The 24,315-nt window shown below is 51.3% G+C and overlaps 1 protein-coding gene, 1 long non-coding RNA gene and 5 other non-coding genes across 15 annotated transcripts; 3 read left to right on the plus strand and 4 right to left on the minus strand.

Moving 5' to 3' along the window:
• Nucleotides 1-1,758: 1,758 nt before the first annotated feature.
• LOC123851775 (uncharacterized) lies at nt 1,759-19,806 on the minus strand. 8 transcript variants are annotated; one of them, XR_010405843.1, is made up of 8 exons: nt 19,595-19,806; nt 17,306-17,464; nt 11,664-11,784; nt 9,003-9,319; nt 7,050-7,120; nt 5,360-5,431; nt 2,211-2,312; nt 1,759-2,102 (listed from the first exon to the last, which is right to left on the minus strand). XR_010405843.1 is itself a non-coding variant. In XM_064573159.1 (5 exons), the coding sequence occupies exons 1-5, from the start codon at nt 11,758-11,760 to the stop codon at nt 2,016-2,018; spliced, it is 588 nt and encodes a 195-aa protein (XP_064429229.1). In that variant the 5' UTR covers nt 11,761-11,775; the 3' UTR covers nt 1,759-2,015. The 8 variants fall into 8 exon arrangements, 1 of the variants encoding a protein (XP_064429229.1); XR_010405845.1 differs by lacking the exons at nt 17,306-17,464; nt 19,595-19,806 and adding an exon at nt 8,268-8,422 and having other exon boundaries at nt 11,664-11,951; XR_010405844.1 differs by lacking the exons at nt 17,306-17,464; nt 19,595-19,806 and adding an exon at nt 11,872-11,927.
• Nucleotides 4,189-4,324, minus strand: LOC123852194 (small nucleolar RNA SNORA71). The gene has a single exon (XR_006792808.1). It is a non-coding gene; the product is annotated as a small nucleolar RNA SNORA71 (small nucleolar RNA).
• Nucleotides 6,387-6,519, minus strand: LOC123852193 (small nucleolar RNA SNORA71). Its single transcript, XR_006792807.1, has one exon. It is a non-coding gene; the product is annotated as a small nucleolar RNA SNORA71 (small nucleolar RNA).
• LOC123852191 (small nucleolar RNA SNORA71) lies at nt 7,604-7,737 on the minus strand. Its single transcript, XR_006792805.1, has one exon. It is a non-coding gene; the product is annotated as a small nucleolar RNA SNORA71 (small nucleolar RNA).
• LOC123851776 (uncharacterized) lies at nt 19,067-23,390 on the plus strand. Of its 2 annotated transcripts, XR_010405848.1 has the most exons (4): nt 19,067-19,226; nt 21,221-21,290; nt 22,735-22,917; nt 23,004-23,390. It is a non-coding gene; the product is annotated as an uncharacterized LOC123851776 (long non-coding RNA). The 2 variants fall into 2 exon arrangements; XR_010405849.1 differs by lacking the exon at nt 21,221-21,290 and having other exon boundaries at nt 19,068-19,226.
• On the plus strand, nt 20,476-20,618 carry LOC123852195 (small nucleolar RNA SNORA71). Its single transcript, XR_006792809.1, has one exon. It is a non-coding gene; the product is annotated as a small nucleolar RNA SNORA71 (small nucleolar RNA).
• LOC123852192 (small nucleolar RNA SNORA71) lies at nt 21,947-22,080 on the plus strand. Its single transcript, XR_006792806.1, has one exon. It is a non-coding gene; the product is annotated as a small nucleolar RNA SNORA71 (small nucleolar RNA).
• Nucleotides 23,391-24,315: the final 925 nt, after the last annotated feature.

Raw genomic sequence — 24,315 nt, forward strand, 5'->3', positions numbered from 1 at the left:
GGGACTTGGCCTCAGTGATGCCACTTTGGGGCCCATGGGTTTTCTTTTTAACACCACACTTCTTGTGGTGACAGAAACAGTCTTTGATACCTGCACTACCCAACACGGCAGCCACTTGGGGCTACCAAGCACTTGAACTACGGCTTGTGCAAGTGAAGATGGGACCTTTACACTTTACGTTACCATAATGGACTGCCGTTCTAAAGAAGCTGAGGCCTCCTGTGTTTTGTTTGGAGTGGTACCCCCAACACCTACAGCAGTGCCCAATACAAATGCATGTTCCACAGACATTCAGCATATAAACACATTATTATCTACAGACATTTCAGGAATACCTGAAGTGCACAAACCATGCTATTTCCCATCGTACCCCTACTTCTAAGCATGGTGCCTGGCTCATGAATAAACGCTTTTCTTTTAATGGACGGACCTTCACTCTGACCAGCTCTCCATTACTTCTAGCTCTCAATTCTGCTATGGAAATCTCCCACTCCCTGCTCCACCAGGCCCTCCAGGAAGCTTGCACATCTCCCAGCAAGGATCATAGCTTCATGACCTTAAGCCTGGTTCCCAGGTCACGTTGGCTGGAATGCTCTTCTCAGATTTCCTCAGGCCCTCAACACTTGACATGGCTCATGCTTCCCATGTCTCATGCGAGGCGGGCATGACCTGGTGCCCCGTGGGACACACCAAGTGTCTCCATGCACACTTTTTAAGTACTGGCCCACATTCTGCTGTTCCTCCATGGCAGCACACATTCCCAACCAGGCACAGCTTTATCAAGTGGAGCCAGATCCTTCCCTTGGCGTTTTTTCATGCAGCCACAACCAGCTGACTAAAGGCTGCTAAAAAAAAGTCAAGACAGTCCGCAGGGAAGGCCAAAAAATAAAAAAAAAGACTTCTGGATGCCTGTGTCAGGAACTGGCTGGCAGAGTGAACACTTCAGCCATGAAGAACACCTGCCTGCCCCCGAAAAGGAGCCCATCAAGGTGTCAAACTCATCAAGGCAAGTTCAAGTGCAGAAATTGGACAATTAACTCCAGCCTTTCATCACAGCCTTTGGGACCTATTTCCTCATGAAGACCCATCCATCTATAACATGGGAATTAAAAAGTTCACACATGCACACCCTTAGACCATCATCACATTACTGCAATTATTGACTTACCACAATTATCTCCAAAAGCCTGACCTCGAGGATAGCCACAAGGTCCATCAACAGCAGTTGCTCCACCTTCACCCTGCTGCCTCCCACCTTTACTCAGTAGCCTGTCCTCAGACTGACATCATGTATTTGACTCCCGAGGTAAGTTGACCAACTAGTTCCAGTTTGCCCAGGACCTTTCTGGATTTAACAATGAAAGTCCCATGTCCTGGGAAACCCCTCAATCCCAGGCAAACTAGGTCGGCTGGCCACAAAAGCAGGCATTTACTCAGGAGCCAGGCCCCAGAACTCGGGCCAACCCAGCTTCCTCAGTGACATCGGTGCCTGCCTCACCCCAGCCCGCTGTCACCAGCCACCCTTCCAAAGCCCTGGCCTGACTGTTCCTCGAACCTTCGATTCGTTCATGGGCCCTGAATCTGAGCCAGCTACTGTCCCAGTCCTAATGCAACACCTCAGACTGCAGCCTGTGTGCCAAGCCCCAGGAACATGACAGGAGAGGCTCAGGGGGTGAAAACAAGACTGGCCTGTGATCCACTTCTCCACACCCAGCCTCGGTGGCACAAGGCTTGTTATGGACTTAAAAGGCAGGCACAGCGAGTCTGTAAGGTTTATTGAATGGTGGGCAGAGAGTAAAGTGATGAGCAGCTGCAATACAAGAGAAAAAGTCTTGGTCATTAAGGTCATTTCAGGCATAGCAGAGGAACATGGGGCTGGCCTTCTCTGTCCATGGCTTCTCAGGGCACTGTTGTCAAGCCTCAGCCAGCTGACGTGGACCCCACCCAGCCCCGGCCCCAGCACTTTCCCTCTGATCTCCTATGTGGAGTGAAGAGTTGATCCATGATGCTCTGAGTCACAGCAGGAGTGCTCTGGGGATGCGTTCTGCAGGGACTCCCTCGCCATCCTCTGTTCTTCTGCTGTCCCCTAACACCAAGAGAATCTAAAAAAGAAAGGACAGGTGAGACCAATGGTTTGGAGTTCCCACCCACAGAGATGCAAACCAGCTTACCCCCTGCCTGTGGGTCCCCAGCGCTTGGCAGTAACTCACCTTGGGGAGACATATCAGCAAACCCAGATGCCAAGTCATCCCGAGGGTCCCTGAACTCATGGCCTTGGGACTTACTTCAACAGCTCCAGATCTAAGGCTGACCTACGAGGGAGAAGCAGCATACAAGCATTCAGTCTCCGTTGCCTCCTTCCCCCATGACATCACTGAGAGGGTCCCCATCAACTAGGCCTAAGTGCCCAGTTTATGCATGCCATACTATGTTATCACCAGAATAAAAAAGAATAAAGGAAAAACACCTTAAAAGTCATTTTTATAATAAATCGCTTTCTTTCGAGCAGTTCACAATCAGGACAACTGACTACATACAGCAATCCACGGAAAGACAGCTTACGGCTCAGTCGGGGGCTCGACCCTGAGGTCCCACTGCATCATGAGCAAAGGGACGGACCACCATCCTCAGCAGCTCTCCCCGACATTGTCATGCCGTTGTCTGCCCAGCCTGTCACAAGGCCCCAGCACCTGCCATCCTGTTCTGCAAAGACCCACTTAATATGACCCAGCCAAGAAAGGCAAATGCAAGATGAACTTCCAACGAGACCTGTTCTGGTTAGGTGCCCAGACCTGTGAAAATCAGCACTGCCAGACCCCTTCGAAGGAGAAATGAGAAAACATCATGAATGCTTGAGGACATTGTGCAAGAGAACCCCAACTCATCCCTAGGACTCTACACCCAGAGGTTCGAATTACCAGGTCTGGAGTGGGGCATGGGGTGATTTTTTTTCAGAATGTTCACCATTGTCCCTTAAATCCTCCAGGATGGCTGAGGAGCCTGACCAGGAACTAGGCTGTGGAACAGGACAGGCCCCTGATGCAAAGGGGGCGGAGAGCAGGTATGAAAGACAAGGGCACTCTCTGGGTTCTTCGACGGCTCCTGGGCACCAGGTGGTTCACGTATGTTATTCTCACTACCACCACCTCATCACTGAGATGGGAACAAAACCACCTGGCACAACAGGATCCCATCTGCAAACACGAGACCCAAATGTAAAGGGAAGGGGTCTTGGGAACTAGAAAGGAGCCCCCAATCAAAAGTAGGGGGGTCAAAGGGATGGACACCTTGACCTCACCTCCAACCTCACTGCCCTTGTTACCTGGGAGCCAAGACATTCCTCTCGGGGGCACCACGCTGTCTCTCTCAGGGGCACCAGCCTGTCTCTCTCAGGAGCACCAGGCTGTGGTGCCCCAGCACCTGCCATCCTGCATACAGCAATGCAGGATGACAACCCCGAGTGCCCAGTCAGCAACAATATCCTCACAGACGTGAACCAGAAAGGAGGCTAGGAAGTCTGCAGTCTATAGTCTATGAATACAGACCTCAAAGATCCACAGGCCTGAGAAATTCTTCTTCAGTCAACCCCTGGGGTCACCCTTTTCAAAAGAACCCACAAAAAACAGATGAAGTCAACAAAAGGGGAGCTACAGACAGGGTGATCAGCCAACAACACACTCTCCTCCCATCAGTGACTGACGAGAAAACTCCCCCGGCTTCTGGCAGACCATGACAAATGAGAACTTTTTTATTGACTCAGAATTGACAGAACTCCCCCACGCCCCTATAGCAGGCCCCACCTGTACTTTTCTTTCTCCATTTATTTAACATCACTGACAGCTCCTGGAGAAGCAATCCACACTGTGCTCAAGAAAGAGTAAAGGAGCAAAGACAACACACGCACGAGCAGTGAATTAGCATGCCGTCCTGACTGATGTGCTCTTCCAGGCTAGCCTCCACTCCCATAAACTCATAAAGTAGAACCCAGGATTTGCGATTCTCACGTGTGCCCTCAAGCACTATTATGAACTTAGTCCAGGGTGAGGGCCACATAGAAATGTATAGACTGATTTCTGACAAGAGGATCTGTAACATGAGAAGACAGAATGAGCCCCCAGAGGTCAGGGGGCTAGCCCAGTCACTGCATCCCAGGAGGCCCAAGCTCTGAGGGGAACGGCAGAAAGCTAGTGTGGGAAAGTTCCAGGGCTTGGAAGGGGATGGCTGGCTGGACCCTTCAAACACAGGAACTTTTTTCAGTGATTCCTCTCCCTACACTATCAATGACCAGGGCAAAGACAGCAGGCAGTCACTTCTGGGTGCAGGAGCAGAAAAGTGCAGAAAGAGGGGCGCCTGGGTGGCTCAGTCGTTAAGCATCTGCCTTCGGCTCAGGTCCTGATCCCAGGGTCCTGGGATCGAGCCCCGCATCGGGCTCCCTGCTCAGCGGGAAGCCTGCTTCTCCCTCTCCCACTCCCCCTGCTTGTGTTCCCTCTCCCGCTGTGTCTCTCTCCGTCGGGTTAATAAATAAAATCTTTAAAAAAAAGAAAAGTGCAGAAAGAGAGCCAGGAAGGATGGGAGGCTGGTGTCAGGGGCCTGGGGAATGGCCTGAGTGAATGAGAGCGGCCCAGCCAAACACAGAGCCCCAGCAGCTTCTGCTGTACCCTGCGGAGACCCTGTAACACCTCCCTGCCACAGAAGAGTCAAGATGCTTCCAGCATAAAAAATGGGAAATGCTGGTGTGCCTGGGTGGCACAGACAGTTAGGCGACCGATTCTTGGGTTTCAGCTCAGGTCGTGACCTCGTGGGTCGCAGGATTGTGCCCTGCGTTGGGTTCTACGCTGAGTGCAGAGTCTGTTGGAGTTTCTCTCTCCCTCTCCCTCTGCTCCTCCCCCTGCTCGCTCTCTCTGAAATAAATAAGTCTTTAAAAAAAAAAATCAGAAATGCTTTTGGGTTAGAAAAGATCAGTATCCTATGGTTACAACACGACCATGAGAAATTTTCTAAAACCCTTCACAGCTACCCAGCTATGTTTTTCAGATGAAGTGGAGATTGAGAAGAGGTCCCAAAGCTAGGTAATTCGGAGGCCAGACCAGGATCTCTGGTGCCTAAACCTACATGCTCCCCCTCAGAGCACGCTGCTGACACTAGGAAGGGAGCTGCCCTGGGGAGCCCTCCACCTACCTGAGCAGCTTTCTAGAGGCCCGTCCCCTCACGGTACGTGAGGCATTGCCCACAGCAAGGACCCAACTGCAAGCTCACAGGATGCCCACTGTCTTACTTCCTCATCCAAACCCCAGGGCACACGTACGTGACTTTACAGATGCACAAAACAAACTTCCAGAGAAAGGTCCGAACACCTTACCTCGGGCCCCACGGCCTACCGCGGGCTGGTAAGATGACACCTCCCATGGAGCCTCTGCACATGCAGACCCACCTGCAAGACACAGCGCACAAGTGAGCACTCACAGCAGGCCCTGGTGCGCACAGTGGCCGGCAGATTACAGCGCCCACAAATGTGGCCTGTTGCTACTCGTATCCACTAATACCACACGACTGTCTCAGGGACAAGAACAACTTAACTCTAGAAAGGGGTCTGCGGATCACCTGTGACAGGAGTAGCATCAGTGCTAACCTATGGGCCAGAGATCAATCTGCTGCTAAGCAGTCTGTGTCAAAAGGTTGTCAAGGCCAGGTTTTGGGGAGCGTGCCATGCTGACTGGCAGCGATGAGCATGGAGCAGGAGGGGTAACAGGTAGTGGGAGGGCCCCATGTCCTCCATCTAGTGTGTAAGGGCAGCTTACGTATGTATCAACTATGACGTGTGCTGCCCAGCTGGATCACTACTCCATTCCCTGCCCCTCAATCTAAGGGCTGAGGAACATCACCCCCTGTGGACCATGGGCCCAGCCCATGGCCAGGACGAGAGAGAACCAACGCTTCCGGGGAGAGGAGGATGCCTCAGCCTTGAGCAGGCTGGCTGGCTCAAGGGCACTGTCTTCCCACGGACACGCCACAATGGGATGAGCCCACTGCCTCACCACATGGCACCTGTCTCCTACATCTTGTTTTGTCCAAGAGCGACATGTCAGGCAGCAGGACAGAGGCACTGCCTCAAGATCACAGCAAAGGGGGCGTGACAAGCAAATCACCAATGTCCAGTGTGACCAGGGCTGAGAGGTGGGGCTGAGGGTGTGGGAAGAGGTGCGATAGGGAGGCAGAGAAAGCTTCCTGGGGGAGCCCTGGGAGAAGAGGGACCCCTATCATGGCTCTACCACTGGCCTATGAACAGAAACACCCTGAGGTAGCGCCCTGCTCAGCAAAAAAGGCATTGAGTGAGCCACAAAGTGCCAGATCCGAGGAAGTAACACAAATTAGTGGGAAGAAAGATGTGTTCGAAAGCTCCAGAGTTTGGAAGGGACAGGATGGGCCCTTCTAACACGGGGAAGCGCTTTCAACAACTCTTCTCCCTGCACTATCAATGACCAGGGCACGGGCAGCCCACGATCACTTTCGAATGCAGGTGCAAAAAAGAGCGGCGAGTGGGCCGAGAAGGGAAGCCTTGTTGGGCAGCAGCCTGGGAACCGGCCTGACCCCGGAGCCTTGGCACACAGGCCCATGACCAGACTGACAGCCCGAGATCACAGAAGCTGCCCCTCACTTGCACGGACGATTTACCACTCCCACCCAGGAGATGAAGTGAAGACTGATGGTGCAGAAATACTGAGGATTCGTGGTTCTGGCAGATGGGGTGTGAGTGGTCATACAATGAGCACTCAGCTGGGCACTGGATATGAATCTGTTTGCCTCTAAAATGCAGCCGTCTGACCATCCGATACTGCCACTTTCCACGTCACAGGAGCCTTCCTCAGGGGCTCTCAGGAGCAGAAGAGGGCCCAGGCCTGTGCCCGCCGGCTCAAGGGGACACAGACAGCCGGGAACACCGGGAAGCAGCCTTCACCTGCACTCATTCCCACACCTCATCACCTGAACGCGTCCAGCCTCACAGCCCACACAGACTTAAGCTCTCGAGAACCAGGCAGGACACCACTTACCTGGGACCTCCTGATCAGGTTCTCCCTGAGGTCGCGTCTCACATCCATGGAACAGCAGTCACAAGACACTCCTGCAGGGGACAAGAAGCACTTGGCACTGCTTTACGTGTCCAGGAAACCGCTGTGCTCACCAACAGGAAAACACTGATGGCATCTGGGTCTTGGGAGGTGAATGCACTGACAGCCTGCCTCCCTCCATCTACCTCATGTTCCGTCACCTAAGGCTGTCCCATTCTGGAACCCCTGAACATAAAGAAAGCCTTATAACTTTTCCTTTGCTTGCATTACCAATGACCAGGACATGAGCAGCCTGTACTCCCCTCAAACACAGGGGCAGAAAGGGACACAGCACTGCTGAAATTAGAGACCAGTGTCAGAAGACCACAGCTGTGGCTGCACAACTCAGACATGCAATGAGGCAGGACCCACCCTCATGCTCCCTGTGAGGCTTTTTAAAGCCTCACAAAAACAGAAACCATCCTGAGCCAGGCACAGAGAGCACACAAGACAGACAGGTGCCCAGAGGCATCTACAAGATGGTGAGGAGGAGGAAGTGTGGGAAAGCTCCAGAGTCTGGAAGGGACAGGAAGGGACCCTCCAAACACGGGGAATCGCTTTCAGCAACTCCTCTCCCTGCACTATCAATGACCAGGACACAGACAGACCATGATCACTTTCGAATGCAGGTGCAGAAAAGGCAGGTGAGCCTGGAAGAAAAGCCCCTATTAGCCCCCAGCTGCCCCGCCAAGCCCAGGACCCAGAGCATCATCACCACTTCAGGTAAAGATTCCATCTCCCATCATCAAAGGGAAGACTAACTCCGGGCAAAAACACCGACATTGTTTATTCACCCCACACATACAGCCTGAGCACCTACTACGTGTCAGGCACCCTGGGCTCAAAAACAAAGGACACACCCAAGACCTCTGTCCTCCCAGAGCTCTGGCAGTTTCCCCACTTAAAAGTGAAGCTCCGGACAAGGAAGGAACGGAGCCAAGGTTATGCGGCTGCCCAGGGGTGGGCTGAACCGGGATCTGAACCCAGACCTCTCTGACCCCAAACCCACCCACCTACCACGCCAGACGCCCTTCTGCACAAGGGCTTTGCAAGAAGGGTCTCAGAACCTGAGCTCCAGGATCCCCCCCCCCGCCCCCACCGCGCTGTGGCAGGAAGGCAACGAGCCCCCTGGTCGAGCTGCTCACGCGCAGCACCACTTACCCAGCAGGCCTCACCCCTGCACACAGGGGCGGCATCAGGCGCTGCGGATCAGGGCCCTGCAGGGCAGACAGGGGTGCTGCCTGCGGCACGGCCCGCAAAGCCGTCCAAGGGACAGTCCCCATCTGCTCCCAAGAGAGCCGCGGAGCCCGCACGGCCTGGGCACGGGAGAGAACCGGGAGGGGCTTTGGTGCCAAGCTGCCCCTCTGCGGCCCCGCGAGCGCCCCCCCCGCCCCCGAAAGCTCAGACAACCGCTCTGCACCCCCGGGGCTTTCACACTCTCCGGTAAGGACAGGTGACGCCAGGACGGGTTCACGCTCCTCAGGTCACTCCGCAGGCAACCGATGAACGGCTCTGGGGGACTCAAGGCCCGGAGCCGGGGGCGGGTGAGTGCGTGAAAATCGCGGGGTCCGGGGCGCCCCTCGGGCCCGGGAACACACGCGGCTGCGCGGCCCGCGCGTCGCCGGACCCGCTGCTGGTCGTTAGCGCGACCCGAGTGTTCCCCGCGGGCGGGCTGAGGGCGGGGAATCGGACCCGGGGCCCCTTTCTCGAGCACCCGCCTCCCGAGAGAGCCGCACCCGGCGGAGGGGCCGGACACGGAGCCAGGAGCCGGGCCCGGAATCCGCGCTGACCTCCGCCGGCTCTCCCCGTCCTCCCCGTCCTCCCCCGGGCCTCAGTTTCTCCTGAAGGTGGTGGGGCCGCAGACGACGCGCCCAGCGATCCCCGCAGTGGACTCACCCCGGGCACCGCGACTACGACGCAGGACAGCGGCGCTGACAGAGCCGACAGCGCGGGAAGATGCGGATGTCTGGGGGTTGCGGGAGACGGACCCGGGCGGCGTGCGACGCTGCCGGAAAACGGGGCGGCGGCAGCAGCGACGGCAGCAGGAAACGCCTGACCCGCCCAGCGCCCGCGGAAATGCAGCTGAGCGCGCTCTGCGGCCTAGAGCGGCAACTCGCGGGGCGGATCCCGTGCAAGCGATCCTGCCGCGCCCCCTGGTGGCGCGGAGCTCAAATTCCGACTCCGTAGGGCTTGAGATCCTTTCCAAGAGCGGCCTGGAATTTTGGAAATAACATTCCCTCACTTATTTTGCTTTTCTCTTTATTCTGTTTTTGCCATGGTTTGTCATTAATTTATAGGAATGGTTACTCTTCCACGTGAGGAGCTGTTATTAGCAAGAGCTCATGCTGATTGCAGGTTGTGGACAATAGGGTTCTTGCCTGATTGACCACTGCATTCATAGTACCTAGTTTAGTGGCTGGCACAATTGAACAAATGAATGAATTCTGACCATATATTTGGACATCGCCGGTTAAAATATTGTTCTGATGACCTGAAAGTGGAACGTGAGAGTGACAAGGAGATAAACCTAGAGGGGGGGCAGGTGCTTTGCTCAACTTTGTCCCAAAAATGAGTCCTTGAAGCAGGAAGGACTTGACCAGATTTGCAGAGCAGTAAAGACGACAGATAGAAGCCTCGTGCTCCGGACAGGACACTGCAGACAGGCTTCAGAAGGGGCTCGTGGTTCCCAAACCTCACAGGCACTAACACTGCCTGTACCCTGGGTCATGTGTATCCCTTGAACCTAAGGCAACCCTGCCACTAACTCAGCCCACATTCTGAAGTATAAACAGCCCACCCTTGTGCCCGAGGAGGAGGGTCCCCCCAGACAGATTCCTGGAACTGACTAGGTCAGCACAGAGTGGAAATCCAGGCCTGACCTATGCAACCAAGGTGAACACACTCCATATTGTGTACCTGGGAGAAGTCTGTGGGATTCCAAGACTGTGGGAACGTTGGGGAACTCTGTGATAGGTAGGGACCATGGATGCTGTAGCTATGAGGACACTGGACCAAAGGGTCAGGTGCGCACACTTGAGCGCACCTGTTCTTGCCTGTCTCCTGTTCTTGCTCTTATGCTCCGTGTGACCTTGACTAAATGACCTAACTCCTCAGCCCAGCTTGAGTTTTCCTTTTCTGAAAAATGGACAAAATCATAGCTTTCTCCTCAGAGCATTGCTTCGAGAATTATGTGAAATGATACATATCAAAAGCAAAGCACAGAGCAAATGGCCAAGCGTGGTAGTTGCTATACTCTAGTATTTCTGAGAAAGCCAAGGGCTTCTGTCACTGAAAGGACACTGTGGGATTATTTATAAGGCTGAGAGAATGTGCTATGTTGGGAAAGTCTAAGGCAGCACTGTCAGTAGAAATATAATGCTAGCCACATATGGAATTTAAAATGTTCTGGGGTCCCTGGGTGGCTCAGTCAGTTGAATGTCTGCCTTCAGCTCAAGTCATCATCCTAGGGTCCTGGGATCACCCCGCTTCGGGTTCCCTGCTCAGCAGGGAGTCTGCTTCTCCCTCTGCCCCTCCAGCCCTGCTCTCTCGCTCTGAAATAAATAAATTAAATCTTTAAAAATAAATAAAAATAGAATGTTCTAAGAGTCACATTAAAAAGGCACAAAAAAGGGTGAAATTTTAATACTATATTTTATTTAACCCAATATAACCAAAATATTGTCATTTCAGCATTTTTTAATATCTTTAAATTATTAACGAGATATTTGCTATCTGTTTTCTCTGACAAAGTCTTTAGAATCTGGCGCATGTTCAACACTGACATTTGGACCAGCGACATTTCCAGTGCTCCATTAGCCACCATGGCCGCTGGCTGCTGTGTTCATCAGCGCAGGTCTAAAGCCATCTGGCTTTGATCAGCTCTTGCAAGCCAGAGGAGAGAAGCAGCAAGCAGGAGGCTGAGAGCATGGCCCTTCCACAGCGCCCAGCATCCCATGAGCCTGGGACATCCTAGGAGGAGCAGGGCCTCCTGCACGGCTCAGGCTGGGGGCCTTATTGTCCGAAGCTGGAGATTAAGGCAAGGGTGCCCTAAGAAGATTAAAAAAAAGGGCAGTGCCACGATTCAATCCTAGATTATTCTCCTGCATCCCTTGCTCCTATGATGCCAGGGAGGGGATCTGGGGCTGTTTATTTGTACATCCCCAGTGCCTAGAGGAGGCTGGGTGTGGCTGATGCTTGTTAATCGTTAGTGTAACCGGATGTTAAAATGGACATTTCATCAAGGCACCAAGGAGGCCCCACGATATAGGAATGAACTGCTGAGCAACAACAAACTGCTGTTGTGGTAAGCAAACTGTGGCCCAATACTGGCAATTTGTGAAGGTTCCACCTGATAAAATGGAAGCTGCCTTCCAAAGAAGGTGTTGGACCGGACGCAGAATTTAGGAAGGAAATAACTGAACAATGCTCGTGACTCCGAATTCTCTAAGTTGAGGGTATTAGCAGTACAGTTAGACATTAAAAAGAAAGAGAATTATGAATTCTATTTCTTAAGATAGTCCCGCCCCCTGCTCCAAAGAGGGAGAACTAGAGGAGTACCTGAGTATCAGGGGTTCCGGCAGAACCACGTGGAAGCTTGATCCATGTTACCAGGAGTTAGAGAGCACAGGGGAGCCAGGCCTTACCCAGGGTTCATCGTTTTCTTCAGCAGGTGTAGCATCTGTGGCAGTGAGGCAGGTAGAATAGGGAAATGTTGGGCAGCGGCCGGAGGTTTCTTCCGGAAACAAGCAACAGGGACGAAACTGACCTCACACCTGTTCAATAACAGGACGCTCGGGGCGGTTAGAAGCCTGAGATACCACCACGATGCGCAACTGCGGCACGCATGCGCAAAAGCCCCAGTTAGCCTGCAGTTGACGGAGAACGACCCCTCCACTGGGGGCGCTAGAGGACTCCTCCTCGTAGATCGTGTCTACCGCTTGTCCGCAAGAGAAAAATCAGACTGCGCCTGCGCATAGTGACTGGTCTCGAGCATGCGTAATGATACATGGGGTGCTTGGAACTATTTCTAGAACCCTACAGAAATATTCCACCCCTTGATTATAACTGCCTGTGAGAATCAGAATCCCAATTTGAGAAACATGGCGGAGGGTCATAGGGGAAGAGAGGAAAAAATGAAATAAGACAAAACTAGAGAGGGAGACAAATCATAAGAGACTCTTAATCTCAGGAAACAAACAGGGTTGCTGGGAGTGGAGGGGGGTGGGAGTGATGGGGTGGCTGGGTGATGGACATCGGGGACTGTATGTGTCGTGGTGAGCGCTGTGTATTGTGTAAGACTGATGAATCTCAGACCTGTACCCCTGAAACAAATAATACATTATATGTTAATTTAAAAATTAATTAATTTAAAGAGAATCAGAATCCCACATCTATCCAGCACCACTCAGATTCTAAGAGTGTGTACTTTTGCTTTGCAATAAAGCTTCTCTGCTATATTTTACTCTGATTATCCTTGAATTCTTTGTCGTGGTGAAGTCAAGAACCTGGCACCAGCTGGTGGTTGAGGGCTCAGGACCCAAGAACACCCCCAGTCTCCAGTATCAGTAGGAACGTCCATGTGCTACCCAAGAGTTCCTGCCCAAGAGGGAGCCTGCTAAGGTGAGGGAATCCCCAGGAAGGGCCTGGCCTATTCATATCCCTAGGAGGACAAGGGGTGGATTCTCCAAAGAACCCCTACAATAGAGGCCAAGAGAGAAAGACCTACATTAAATATGTGCCCAACGTGGAGAGACGTCTCCCCTCCACCTTAATCTTAATTTCATCTGTTCTGATCCTTGAGATACTGGGGGTAAGAGAGTGGGCAGAGTCTTCCTGGCAAAGAGAAATACGTTTGGATAAGGGAGAAGTCTCCTGTCCCCTCTCAGCAGATAGCAGCCCACCCTATGCTTGGCCCTGGATGCTGAGAGAAGTCTCACCTATAATTATTGAAATTTATATATTAGACTGACCATTATCAAATGGAAACAGTGTTTGCAATTTTAGTGATTAAAGACTTATTACCTAAGAATGATCAGAGAGCTTTGAGGCCTGCCTGATATTTTTCTAAGGATAGGGAAAAGATACTTCCATTTAGAAAGTCTAAAGTGGCAGGCAAAAAAATTGTATGATTACCTACCAGGAGTCCTGCTTTCAACATACTGGTCACATTAATAAAGATTTGGGCTATAGCTGGGAGGCCAACATTCCACCATCCTGGAGTTTGTGACCTCACAGTGGCTGAGAGATCCCTGTGGTGTAGAGCACCTTCCCCTGGGGAGATGGAGCTGTGGCTTGCTGGACAGATTTTTCCAAGGAGGTGGTGCCCAGGGTCCAAGCTGGAAGTCCAGAACCAACCTTGTGCGACCTGCAAGAGCTCCAGGCCCTGTCCCTGCATTAAGAATGGTCACCATGCTGGAAACCTTGCTATATCTGTTCATCATCCTCATCTGCTTCTTGCTGCTCATCTGTTACTACTTCTTCCGGAAGGAATAGGCTCCAGCTCCTGCATGGTGGGACTGAGGCCTGATGGAAGCCAGGGCCGGTCTAGCCCCTCAGGGCCTCTCAAGCACGACAGACTCTTCCTAAGCTGCCCATGGCCTGGGTCTTGGCCTGTTTTGGGGTCTCCAACAGCCCAGGGTCCCCACTGGATGCTTCCCACCAGGGTCAGCTTCCACCTAGGTCTCTGTACCTCCTTCTCCCTAGGTCCCCTAGCTGGGTCCTCTGACCCTCACACCCTCTCTCGTACTAGTTTTGCTTCTGGTTCATTTTTGTGCTGGGTTGTGGACCACTGGTTCTGGAGAGGGACTCAGTGTGGGCTCAGAGAAGGTATGAATGACTCAGGCCTCTGCCATGGGGGCAGGCATGAGAAGCAGTGGCCCTCTCCCTCCAGAAACTAGCAAGGCTGGGCCTTCACGAACTAGAGTCCTAGCTAAAGATTGATAGCCTTAGTAGGGACACTGGACTTTCCTTCCATCCATGGTGGACAATCTTTGAAAACAACTGTCTTGACTACTCAATCTGGATGGTTGCAGCTAATTAACTTGGATCTCCCTGAAAAACAACCCTGGACCCTCCTTGCTAACTAAATCACTGAGATATATGTGGCTCATTACTTAAACTTTCTTGGCTTAACTTTTTTGCTTGAATACTTGGGCATTCCAGGATAATATTTAGCTTTGCCCCATTATCTTTTGCCATGGTAACTGACCACATCAATTCTTCACTCTTTTTTTTAAAAATTAATTAATTTATTTATTTGAGAGAGAGAGAGAGAGAGAGAAACAGCATGAGAGGGGATAGGGTCAGAGGGAGAAGCAAGCTCCCCGCTGAGCCGGGAGCCCAATGCGGGACTCGATCCCAGGACTCCGGGATCATGACCCGAGCCGAAGGCAGTCGCTCAACCAACTGAGCCACCCAGGTGCCCCAATTCTTCACTCTTAAGACCTTGGGCCTTCCTGGCCAATGGCATTGGACATCCCTCCCCACCCCCCCCACCCCCCCCACCCCGCTATTTCTCTGGGACTTTCAGGATGAAAACAGAAGAATGCTTCTATGATTCCACCATTATGGATAATATTGGCAGATGGTTTACATTATATATTCTACTTCTAGAATTCTAAGAATTTTTAAAAGTTATGAATGGATATTAATTTTTATCAAGTGATGATGATGATTATGACGATGATTCTAAAATTTATTGAACTGCCTTACTATAACCCAACACCTATTTTTTAAAAAGCACTTATGGTACTGAGTTTCATATCTTGTATTATTTTACCTACTTTTAAATTTTTTAATTGTGGTAAAATACGCATAACATGAAAGTTATCATCTTAACCATTTTTATATATATTCAGCTCAGTAGTGTTCAGTACATTCACACTGTTGTGCAACCAATCTCGGAATTTTTATCTTGCAAAACTGAAACTGTACCCTTGAGACAATAATTCCCCGTTCTTGGCTTCCCCAGCCCCTGACAGCCACCATTCTCCCTTCTGTCTCTGAATTTGACTACTCTAGGTGCCTCATATTAGTGGAATCATACAGTATTTGTCCTTTTGTGTCTGGCTTATTTCACTTAACAGCATGTCCTCAAGGTTCCTCCATGCTGTGGCACATGTCAGAATTTCCTTCCTTCTTAAGGCTAAATAATATTCCACTGGGGTGTGTGTGTGTGTGTATCACATTTTTTTTTATCCGTTCATCTGTTGTTAGATACTTGAGTTGCTCCCACCTTTGGCTATCGTGAATAGTGCTGCTATGAACACAGGTAGACAAATATCCCTTTAAGATCACATTCCTAATTGTTTCAAGAATATACCCTTGGGGCGCCTGGGTGGCTCAGTTGGTTAAGCGACTGCCTTCGGCTCAGGTCGTGATCGTGGAGTCCCGGGATCGAGTCCCGCATCGGGCTCCCTGCTCGGCAGGGAGTCTGCTTCTCCCTCTGACCCTCCCCCCTCTCATGTGCTTGCTCTCTCTCATTCTCTCTCTCTCAAATAAATAAATAAAATCTTAAAAAAAAAAAAAAAAGAATATACCCTTAAGTGGAATTGCTGAATCATATGGTAATTTTATTTTTCATTTTTTGGGGCAATTGCTATACTATACTATTTTCCATAGCAGCTGCACCAATTTGCATATTTTATCTATTTTAAAGTTTAAAAACTGAGATTCAGAAAGATGAAGTCACTTGCTAATACAGCTAGAATATGGTAGAGAAAAGTTTTAAGAATGTCTGTTGTATTAGTTTCCTAAGGCTGCCATAACAAAGTACCACAAACTGGGTGGTTTACAATGGCGGAAATTTATTCTGTCACTATTCTGGAGTCTGGAAGTCTGAAATCAAAGGTCAGAAGACATTTACAAGACAGGAGTGCAGTTACTGCCCTTTAAGGGCACTGGGGGCCAAGGCTGCTTCCACCTGAAGTTGCCGATATTTTTTTTTTTTTTTTGCTGATATATTTTAAAAGATGTTTACATCTACATTCATCAGATGGACTGTAATTTACTTTCCTTCCATTGACCTTGCCTAATGTGGGGATCATGGGTTACTCTGTGAACTGAGAACATCTCCCTCTTCTTCTATTATCTGGGAGACTGCGTAGGGCTGAAAACCTGGGTACGATGTTTTCTTTGTGGAAATATTGTTAACTACTGACTCAACACTTTAAAGTGTTCTAAGATGATTCAGGTTTTCTATTTTTCCTTAAGCGATTTTGCCATATATTTCTCTAATTTTTTACTCTCTGCTCTGACTGTCCTCTGACCCCTCTCTCATTCCTGAAAGTGCCTCTGCTGCCGTAAATGTGGTTATGCTCATTTTCTGCCATCTTACTTTTTGCTTTTGTAATTTCATTGATTTACTCTACTGGGATCAGTTCAATTGTCATTTTCTCTCATTTTTTTAAGTCCTCCAGTGCCAAGAGCTGACTGGGACACATGGAATTTTTCTTACATTTTAGAATTAGGTGAGTTCTCTTTCATAGCAATAATGAGGATTTCTCTTCTCCTGTATCAACATTTGAAGCTCATCTATTGCCATGCAGTGAGATGTTGAGATATGACCCCATCCAGCTCCTAAGTGCTTCCCATACTCATTTCCCCACCTCTCCCCCCACTGCAGTTTCTGAGTCTTCCTCTTCCTCCCTTTCCCTGAATGTCTTCCTGTTCCCCCCTTTCTACGTGAGCCCTTCAAAACCCTGCCAAGGCACACCACCTCCAAGAAGCCACCTCTTGGAAATTGATAGAAGGCTGACTTCATTCATGTTTCCACAGCTAGCCTCCAAGCTGCTTTAAGATCCATGCTTCCTCACACTCACCATGAAAAATCAAGGAGGAAAGTATCATTTTCCCAGTATCGGTCCCACATCCAACTTTTTGTCAGAGAAGGGCAGGACACTGTAACTGACATTCCCAACAAGACTGAATTCAACAGGAAGAGTGCCACAAGGAAATCAGGGAGAAAGAATGAATAGGTCCAAACTCTGGATGTCCTAGCCATTTATATACCCAGATTCACATGAAAATAGGCAGTTTGTTGGTCCTAGTTTTTCTGAGAATGCTTCTAAATGTGGGAATTGTTGGTTGGTGATGGTCTGTATCACATGAGCAAAACATCTGTTTAATCCAAGAATGCCAAAATACACTTTCCTGACCAAGAATAGAAATTAAATATTACTCCAAAAGAAATTAAATATTACCGGGCGCCTGGGTGGCTCAGATGGTTAAGCGTCTGCCTTAGGCTCAGGTCATGGTCCCGGAGTCCTGGGATCGAGTCCCGCATCGGGCTCCCCACTCTGCGGGAAGTCTGCTTCTCCCTCTGCCTCTCTCTCTCTCTCTCATGAATAAATAAATAAAATCTTAAAAAAAAAGAAATTAAATATTACCAAACACATTTTCAAGCACCTACTAAATTGCTCCGAGATTGATTTCTGGGTTTGAATTTTGACTCTGATACCTACTGTTAGAAGAAGCAATCTGCCATGGACCCTGAGCATCTACGCACATTCTTGCAGGATATGCTAAGAATGCAAGGTCTTGACTCCTCTTTACCTGGGCCCTTTCTTAGAGCTGTGTTTTGCAGTGAGAAACCTTGAAGGATAAGAAAAGCCTCCTCCCAGACTAAAATCAGGCTTACTTCTGTTGGCTGTAAGTGGTAAATCCCCCCGAGCTCAGTGGCCCTACCCTGTAACGTTGTAACACATTATGTGTGCAGACAGCCGTCATGGGCCCAGCACCACCCCATGGGACCTGTGAAGAATGGGAACCAACATGAATGAACACAAAGCTCTCTCTGCTTTGCCACAGTAATGAGGTCCTAAGACTGACTCAGGAATTTTGTGTCGTCTGCCAGCATCCACGAAACAAGAGGCTAACTGTTTAGCTCGCAAGTAGGATTCACTCTCAGATCATGCACAGTTCTTAACACATATGAACTGCATGATCTTGGACACATTAAATAAACTTTCTGAGCTTTTGTTTCCTCATCAGCAAAATGGATAATAATAGTGTTTACCTTATAGGATGGATATGATGATTAAATAAATCAAAATCCTGGAATATAACGTGTGCTCAAAACTTAGTGATGATTTAACATTATAGTAGTAGGGTCCTCTGTAGCGTTGATGGGATAGGGCATTGGAGTGACAGATACCATGCTATGAAAAACACTGTTGGGGACGCCTGGGTGGGTCAGCTGGTTGGGCGTCTGCCTTCGGTTGGGGTCATGATCCCAAGGTCCTGGGATCGAGTCCCACTTCCAGCTCCTTGCTCAGTGGGGATCCTGCTTCTCCCTCTGCTGGCTGCAACCCCTGCTCGTGCTCTCTCTCTCTCTCTCTGACAAATAAATAAATAATTTTTTTTTTTAGAAAAATACTGTTAATCCCCCAGGCAGGCCCTTGCTGTCCACCCTGGCTAAGTACATTTCCACTATTATACCACCCTGCCCATTTCCTTTGTAGCACTTTTAATGATTTTTTAAAACTCTTTTTTAAACAGTTTTAAAGGCAGACGCTTAACCAGCTAAGCCACCCAGACGTCCTGACTTGTTATGATTTTTAATTATTGCATTCGCTGACTCATTATTCCTACGAGAATATTATAACAACAAAAAAATCAGGAAACCTGTCTGTCTTCAATATATTTCCAATGCTTAGCCCAGTCCCTGATACGAGGTTGCTGCTCTGTAGATTTTTCTGGGGGGATGGGAGTCCAGATGAACATATAAATGTATGAATGGATGGGTGTGTGGGTGAGTGGGTGGATGAATGGATGAGAAAGCTGGTGCTCCCTAAATATTTTCCGGATAAATAGATGGATGGATGGAATGATGGGAAGATAAAGGGATGCCTGGATACTTGGCCGCTCAGATTTTCACCTCCTATCCACGAGGGGGCGCAAAGAGACCGCGCGCGCGGGCTCAGCCCGGGAGACGCCGCTCTAGGCCGCAGCCCGCGCCCCAGGTGCATTTCCGCCGGCGCTGGGCGGAGGGGGGAGGGGGTTTCCTGCGGCTACGGCCGCTTTCCCGAGCGGTCCCGAGCCGTTCCGAACCGTCCCGAACCGTGCCGCAACCTTCTCGCGTCGTTCCGTCTGACCCCGCCAACGACAGTACCCGCGCCCCGGGTGAGTCACTGCGGGGCCGCGCTGCACAGGGACCCCCGGCGGCCTCCAAGGCCGGTGCTGCATCCCCCCTCCCCGACAGGAGGAGAAACTGAGGCCCGAGGGGGCGGGGAGAGCCGGCGGAGGTCAGCGCGGATTCCGGGCCCGGCTCCTGGCTCCGTGTCCGGCCCCTCCGCCGGGTGCGGCTCTCTCGGGAGGCGGGTGCTCGAGAAAGGGGCCCCGGGTCCGATTCCCCGCCCTCAGCCCGCCCGCGGGGAACACTCGGGTCGCGCTAACGACCAGCAGCGGGTCCGGCGACGCGCGGGCCGCGCAGCCGCGTGTGTTCCCGGGCCCGAGGGGCGCCCCGGACCCCGCGATTTTCACGCACTCACCCGCCCCCGGCTCCGGGCCTTGAGTCCCCCAGAGCCGTTCATCGGTTGCCTGCGGAGTGACCTGAGGAGCGTGAACCCGTCCTGGCGTCACCTGTCCTTACCGGAGAGTGTGAAAGCCCCGGGGGTGCAGAGCGGTTGTCTGAGCTTTCGGGGGCGGGGGGGGCGCTCGCGGGGCCGCAGAGGGGCAGCTTGGCACCAAAGCCCCTCCCGGTTCTCTCCCGTGCCCAGGCCGTGCGGGCTCCGCGGCTCTCTTGGGAGCAGATGGGGACTGTCCCTTGGACGGCTTTGCGGGCCGTGCCGCAGGCAGCACCCCTGTCTGCCCTGCAGGGCCCTGATCCGCAGCGCCTGATGCCGCCCCTGTGTGCAGGGGTGAGGCCTGCTGGGTAAGTGGTGCTGCGCGTGAGCAGCTCGACCAGGGGGCTCGTTGCCTTCCTGCCACAGCGCGGTGGGGGCGGGGGGCGGGGGGGGGGGGAGATCCTGGAGCTCAGGTTCTGAGACCCTTCTTGCAAAGCCCTTGTGCAGAAGGGCGTCTGGCGTGGTAGGTGGGTGGGTTTGGAGTCAGAGAGGTCTGGGTTCAGATCCCGGTTCAGCCCACCCCTGGGCAGCCGCATAACCTTGGCTCCGTTCCTTCCTTGTCCGGAGCTTCACTTTTAAGTGGGGAAACTGCCAGAGCTCTGGGAGGACAGAGGTCTTGGGTGTGTCCTTTGTTTTTGAGCCCAGGGTGCCTGACACGTAGTAGGTGCTCAGGCTGTATGTGTGGGGTGAATAAACAATGTCGGTGTTTTTGCCCGGAGTTAGTCTTCCCTTTGATGATGGGAGATGGAATCTTTACGTGAAGTGGTGATGATGCTCTGGGTCCTGGGCTTGGCGGGGCAGCTTTCCCCTGCCTGGGAAGGTAGCAGGCTGCTAACATGGGGTGCCCGTGTCCAGGTCATTGATGGCGCAGGGAAAGGATTTGCTGAAAGTGTTTCCCCATGTTTGGAGGATCCCTTCCTGTCCCTTCCAAACCTGGAGCATTCCCGCACTTCCTCCTTTTTACCACCTTTTTGATGTCTCCTGTCACCTGGTGCCAATGTCGTGCTCATGGGTAGTACAGGCAAAGGATTCAGAGAAGAGTTGTCCTGTAATTGGAGAGTCCACATCCACACCTTCCAGGAGTTTTCCCACATTCCATCTTCTCCGCAGACACGTTGGGCCTCGGAGGCAGTGGTCTGTGCATTAGTGTCCCTGTTGGGCTCTGACTTCCTATCCGTGCTGTTGGGAGCCAGGCTGTGTGTGTTACTTGAGTTTTCCTCGATGTCCAGCGGAGTTGTTGCCGGGCAGCCGTGGCACACTCCCGTGAATCTGGCCTTGGCATCCTTTTCAGCCTATCCCTGGTTAATGATGCATTCATCAGCATTGGCCACCCTGTCATAGACCACGCACTGTCTCCCTCTTTAGAGTTAACTACTGTCCTTTTTACGAGGAAATAGTGGGTCTGTGGAGGAAATAGTAACAGCCAGCATTTGTCGAATGCTTACTTTACTCTCTGGCAGCTACTGTGCTAGGCCCTTTCCTGATGCCTACCATGCCTTGCTGTGAGCAGGGACAAGTTGGTGCCCATTCTTGGGTTTTGGTCTGTTGCAGATGAGCCCACCATGTGCAGAGCCATCATGGGAGTTGTATCAGGAATATTCTAGACCCCAGTGTCCTTGAGGTAAGATTTCTTGTCTTTTCTCTGGAGTGTTGGTTCCTTGCATCTGGTATAGTCAAGTGTGGGTTCCTAGCGGCTTCGTATGAAGGCATAGGGGAGCTGAGAGGTGAGAAGGTAATGTCCGTGAGTCCCCAGCTCTGTCCCCTCAATCCCAGGCAACCTAGATCATATCTGGCCCTTGATATGTCCTCAGTGCCTGCTGCAGAGGAAGAGTCTCTAGAGTCCCACTGGGTAATGAGAGCTGTCTGGGGTGCCTGCCTTCCATCCTTGGAGTGACGGCAGAAGCATGTTGTAACTGGAAATGAGACCCACACATCAGAGACTCCTGTCCCTGGCTTTGAATCCCCTTGTGCTGCTCTCTCAGTGACCTATTCAGAACCTTATTTTCTTCATTTAAGAAACAAACTTATGATAGAGGTGATTTCTGTGCTGCTTAAGACCGCAGGATTCCTGTCATTTCCAGCCCTACGATTTTCACAGCGTTTTTGCCCAAAGTGTCTTCTCTTTGATTCCCCTTGGCAGGGAGGTTCTATGGGGCTTTTGCAAGAATGGCCACTCCTGAGGTCCTGTGCTTGGCTGGGTGGTTTCCCCAGATTCAGTCTATTCCAAAGGCTAGTGGTGCCTGCGTCTCTTCCTAGGTCTCTCTCTGCCCTTCATGCCCCTGCATTCAAAAGCGATCATGGGCTGCCTGTGCTCTGGTCATTGATAATGCAGGGAGAGAAATTGTTGAAAGCGGCTTCCCGTATTTGGAGGGTCCACACCTGTCCCTTCCAAATGCTGACGCTTTCACACACTCCTGCTCCTCTCCAGCTAGTGCTCTCTGGTCTCAGGCATTGAGTGCTGCTGTGTGAGAGTCAATGACGGGACTCTGTAGTTTGGCCTTTCTCAGCTTGGCCTCCTGTTGTGGGAAACCGGGCTATGTTTGTGTCCAAGTTTAGGTACTTTATAGGGTTTAAAGAGCCAGGATGAATTCTGCATAAGGATTCTGTGTGATATGAGTGGTTTATACTGATTGCCATAAGGTTTTCAAAGGAAAGCAGCTTTTTGGATTTGGTGGCCCAAATGTGATGTGATGGGAAATGTGCATTGGGTGGTGGTGGGCGGAGCAGCATGAAGAAGAGTTTGACGCTGGGGTGAGCACAAGTACCTGGGAGACAGAGTGCAGGGATGTAACGACAATGGAGAGAGGCTGAAATGGTGGCCTTCACTCCCAATTGGGGAGATGTGCGAATGGGGCTCAGTGGGAGGAGCCTCTGAGCTTTAGCTCTCCAGCCATCTGTCTACCAATTACTATATCTGTTCTTGCCCTGAAAACACCCATTTTTTAAGGCTGTGTTTATTTTGACTCTTCTCTGTGAGCATTGGGATTCATTTTTGAGCTGTGTTTGGGGTGAAAAAAACCTGGCAGCTCATGCCTGATTAATTGGGGCTTTCTCATTGATAACAGCTTGGAGAAAGATGAGATCACGTTGGAACCGAGACACTTGTGACCACCTGCTCTCTGGCATCCTCCTCACTCTAGGAGAGCTGCCTTGGATCTGGAGATTGCTGGAGGAAGCCTGAGGGGATGGAGGCACTGGCCCTCTCAGGATGACCCGGGTCTCAGCTGCCCTGGAGAGAACTCCTCATGGTGAGTTAATGCCAAGGGGCCAAGTCAGCCTGTGTTTCTGATATGGAAATTCCAGGCTGCTGGCCTAATTGGACTTTCTCCTTTAGATTATGCTGGGATTGATCATGGACACTAGAGTAGTATGATGAAGAATAATGTTGCCATGTGGAGCATCACCAGACCTTCTTACCCTGTTGCCTCAGCACAGCATGGAACGACTTTTCTCTCTGTGTAAGCAGGCCCAGTAAGCAAGGAAAGCCCTGGGACCCTAGAGGCTTGTGGTCCAGAGCTGGAGACTTCAGCTGGTTCTGCCGCTCCCCCAGCGGTGTCACTGAGCACCATGAACCAGGAAGACCGGTTCCCTTCCACCTGGGTCACGTTGTCCAGCAGCCTCCACGTCTCCCCGCCTACTCCTCCCGTAACTTTTTAGAACCAAGAGTTTTCAGTACTGTGCATCGTTGTCCTCTCACCCACCCAATAAATCTTGAAACTGCCCTGCTGCTTGTTTTTGTTGTTTTTCTTCTCTTTTTAAGTCCATACCTCTATGTGCCGTCATGGGGTGGGTCATGAGCAGATCTTCCATATTTTACTCACTGAGATGTTCCGCTTAGCACACTCCCAAGGCTGACCTAGGGATAGGAGATGGGATGTAGAATTTGGACTAGGGGTTGAACAATCCCAAGTGCTTCTGGGGGAGCTCAGGTCTGGGAGAAAAGGAAAACTTTAGAATTGTTGGCTGAGGGCGCCTGGGTGGCTCAGATGGTTAAGCGTCTGCCTTCAGCTCAGGTCATGGTCCCAGGGTCCTGGGATCGAGTCCCGCGTCGGGCTCCCTGCTCCTTGGGAGCCTGCTTCTCCCTCTGCTTCTCTCTCTCTCTCTCGTCTCTCATGAATAAATGAATAAAATCTTTAAAAAAAAAAAAAAAATTGTTGGCTGAAGGACATCTGGGCCCGGGCTTTGGAAAAGAGTACGACGGTGGGGTGGACGCAGAGGCAGAGTCAGGGGCTGAAGTCCTGGAGGAGGCAGGAGTGCCCTGAGTGCTGGGGCCAGGTTTCCCTCAGGGGATTTTGGGAGATGGTTCTGAGCAAGGGCAGGCGTGGCGTGGGCGAGGAACACCGGTCCTTTGGAGAGCTCTGGGGCTGGGGTAGGCAAAGGCTAGGTGTCGGAATTTCTGTTGCTGTTGCCACACGGTAGATTTGGTCTCTGGGAGTTCTACTCAATGACAGAATGGCAGTGGTGTGCCCCGCAGAAGGAGAAAGGGAGGCGTTGATTGTCCATTCCTTGCATGGAAATTGAAATCCGCTTGATCAGGGCTGAGGTCAAAACCACGTAGTGAGGCCTACCTTTGTGAGTTCGGCACCTTGATGGCCTCAGTCCCCAGGAGGGATTCTTGGGGCTGAAGTGTCTACTCTGCCCACCAG

This window comes from Mirounga angustirostris, unplaced genomic scaffold (genome assembly GCF_029215605.1).
Source record: "Mirounga angustirostris isolate CCGP_5_RB_7025 unplaced genomic scaffold, mMirAng1.0.hap1 SCAF_10, whole genome shotgun sequence".
In the NCBI taxonomy this organism is placed as follows: Eukaryota; Metazoa; Chordata; class Mammalia; order Carnivora; family Phocidae; genus Mirounga; species Mirounga angustirostris.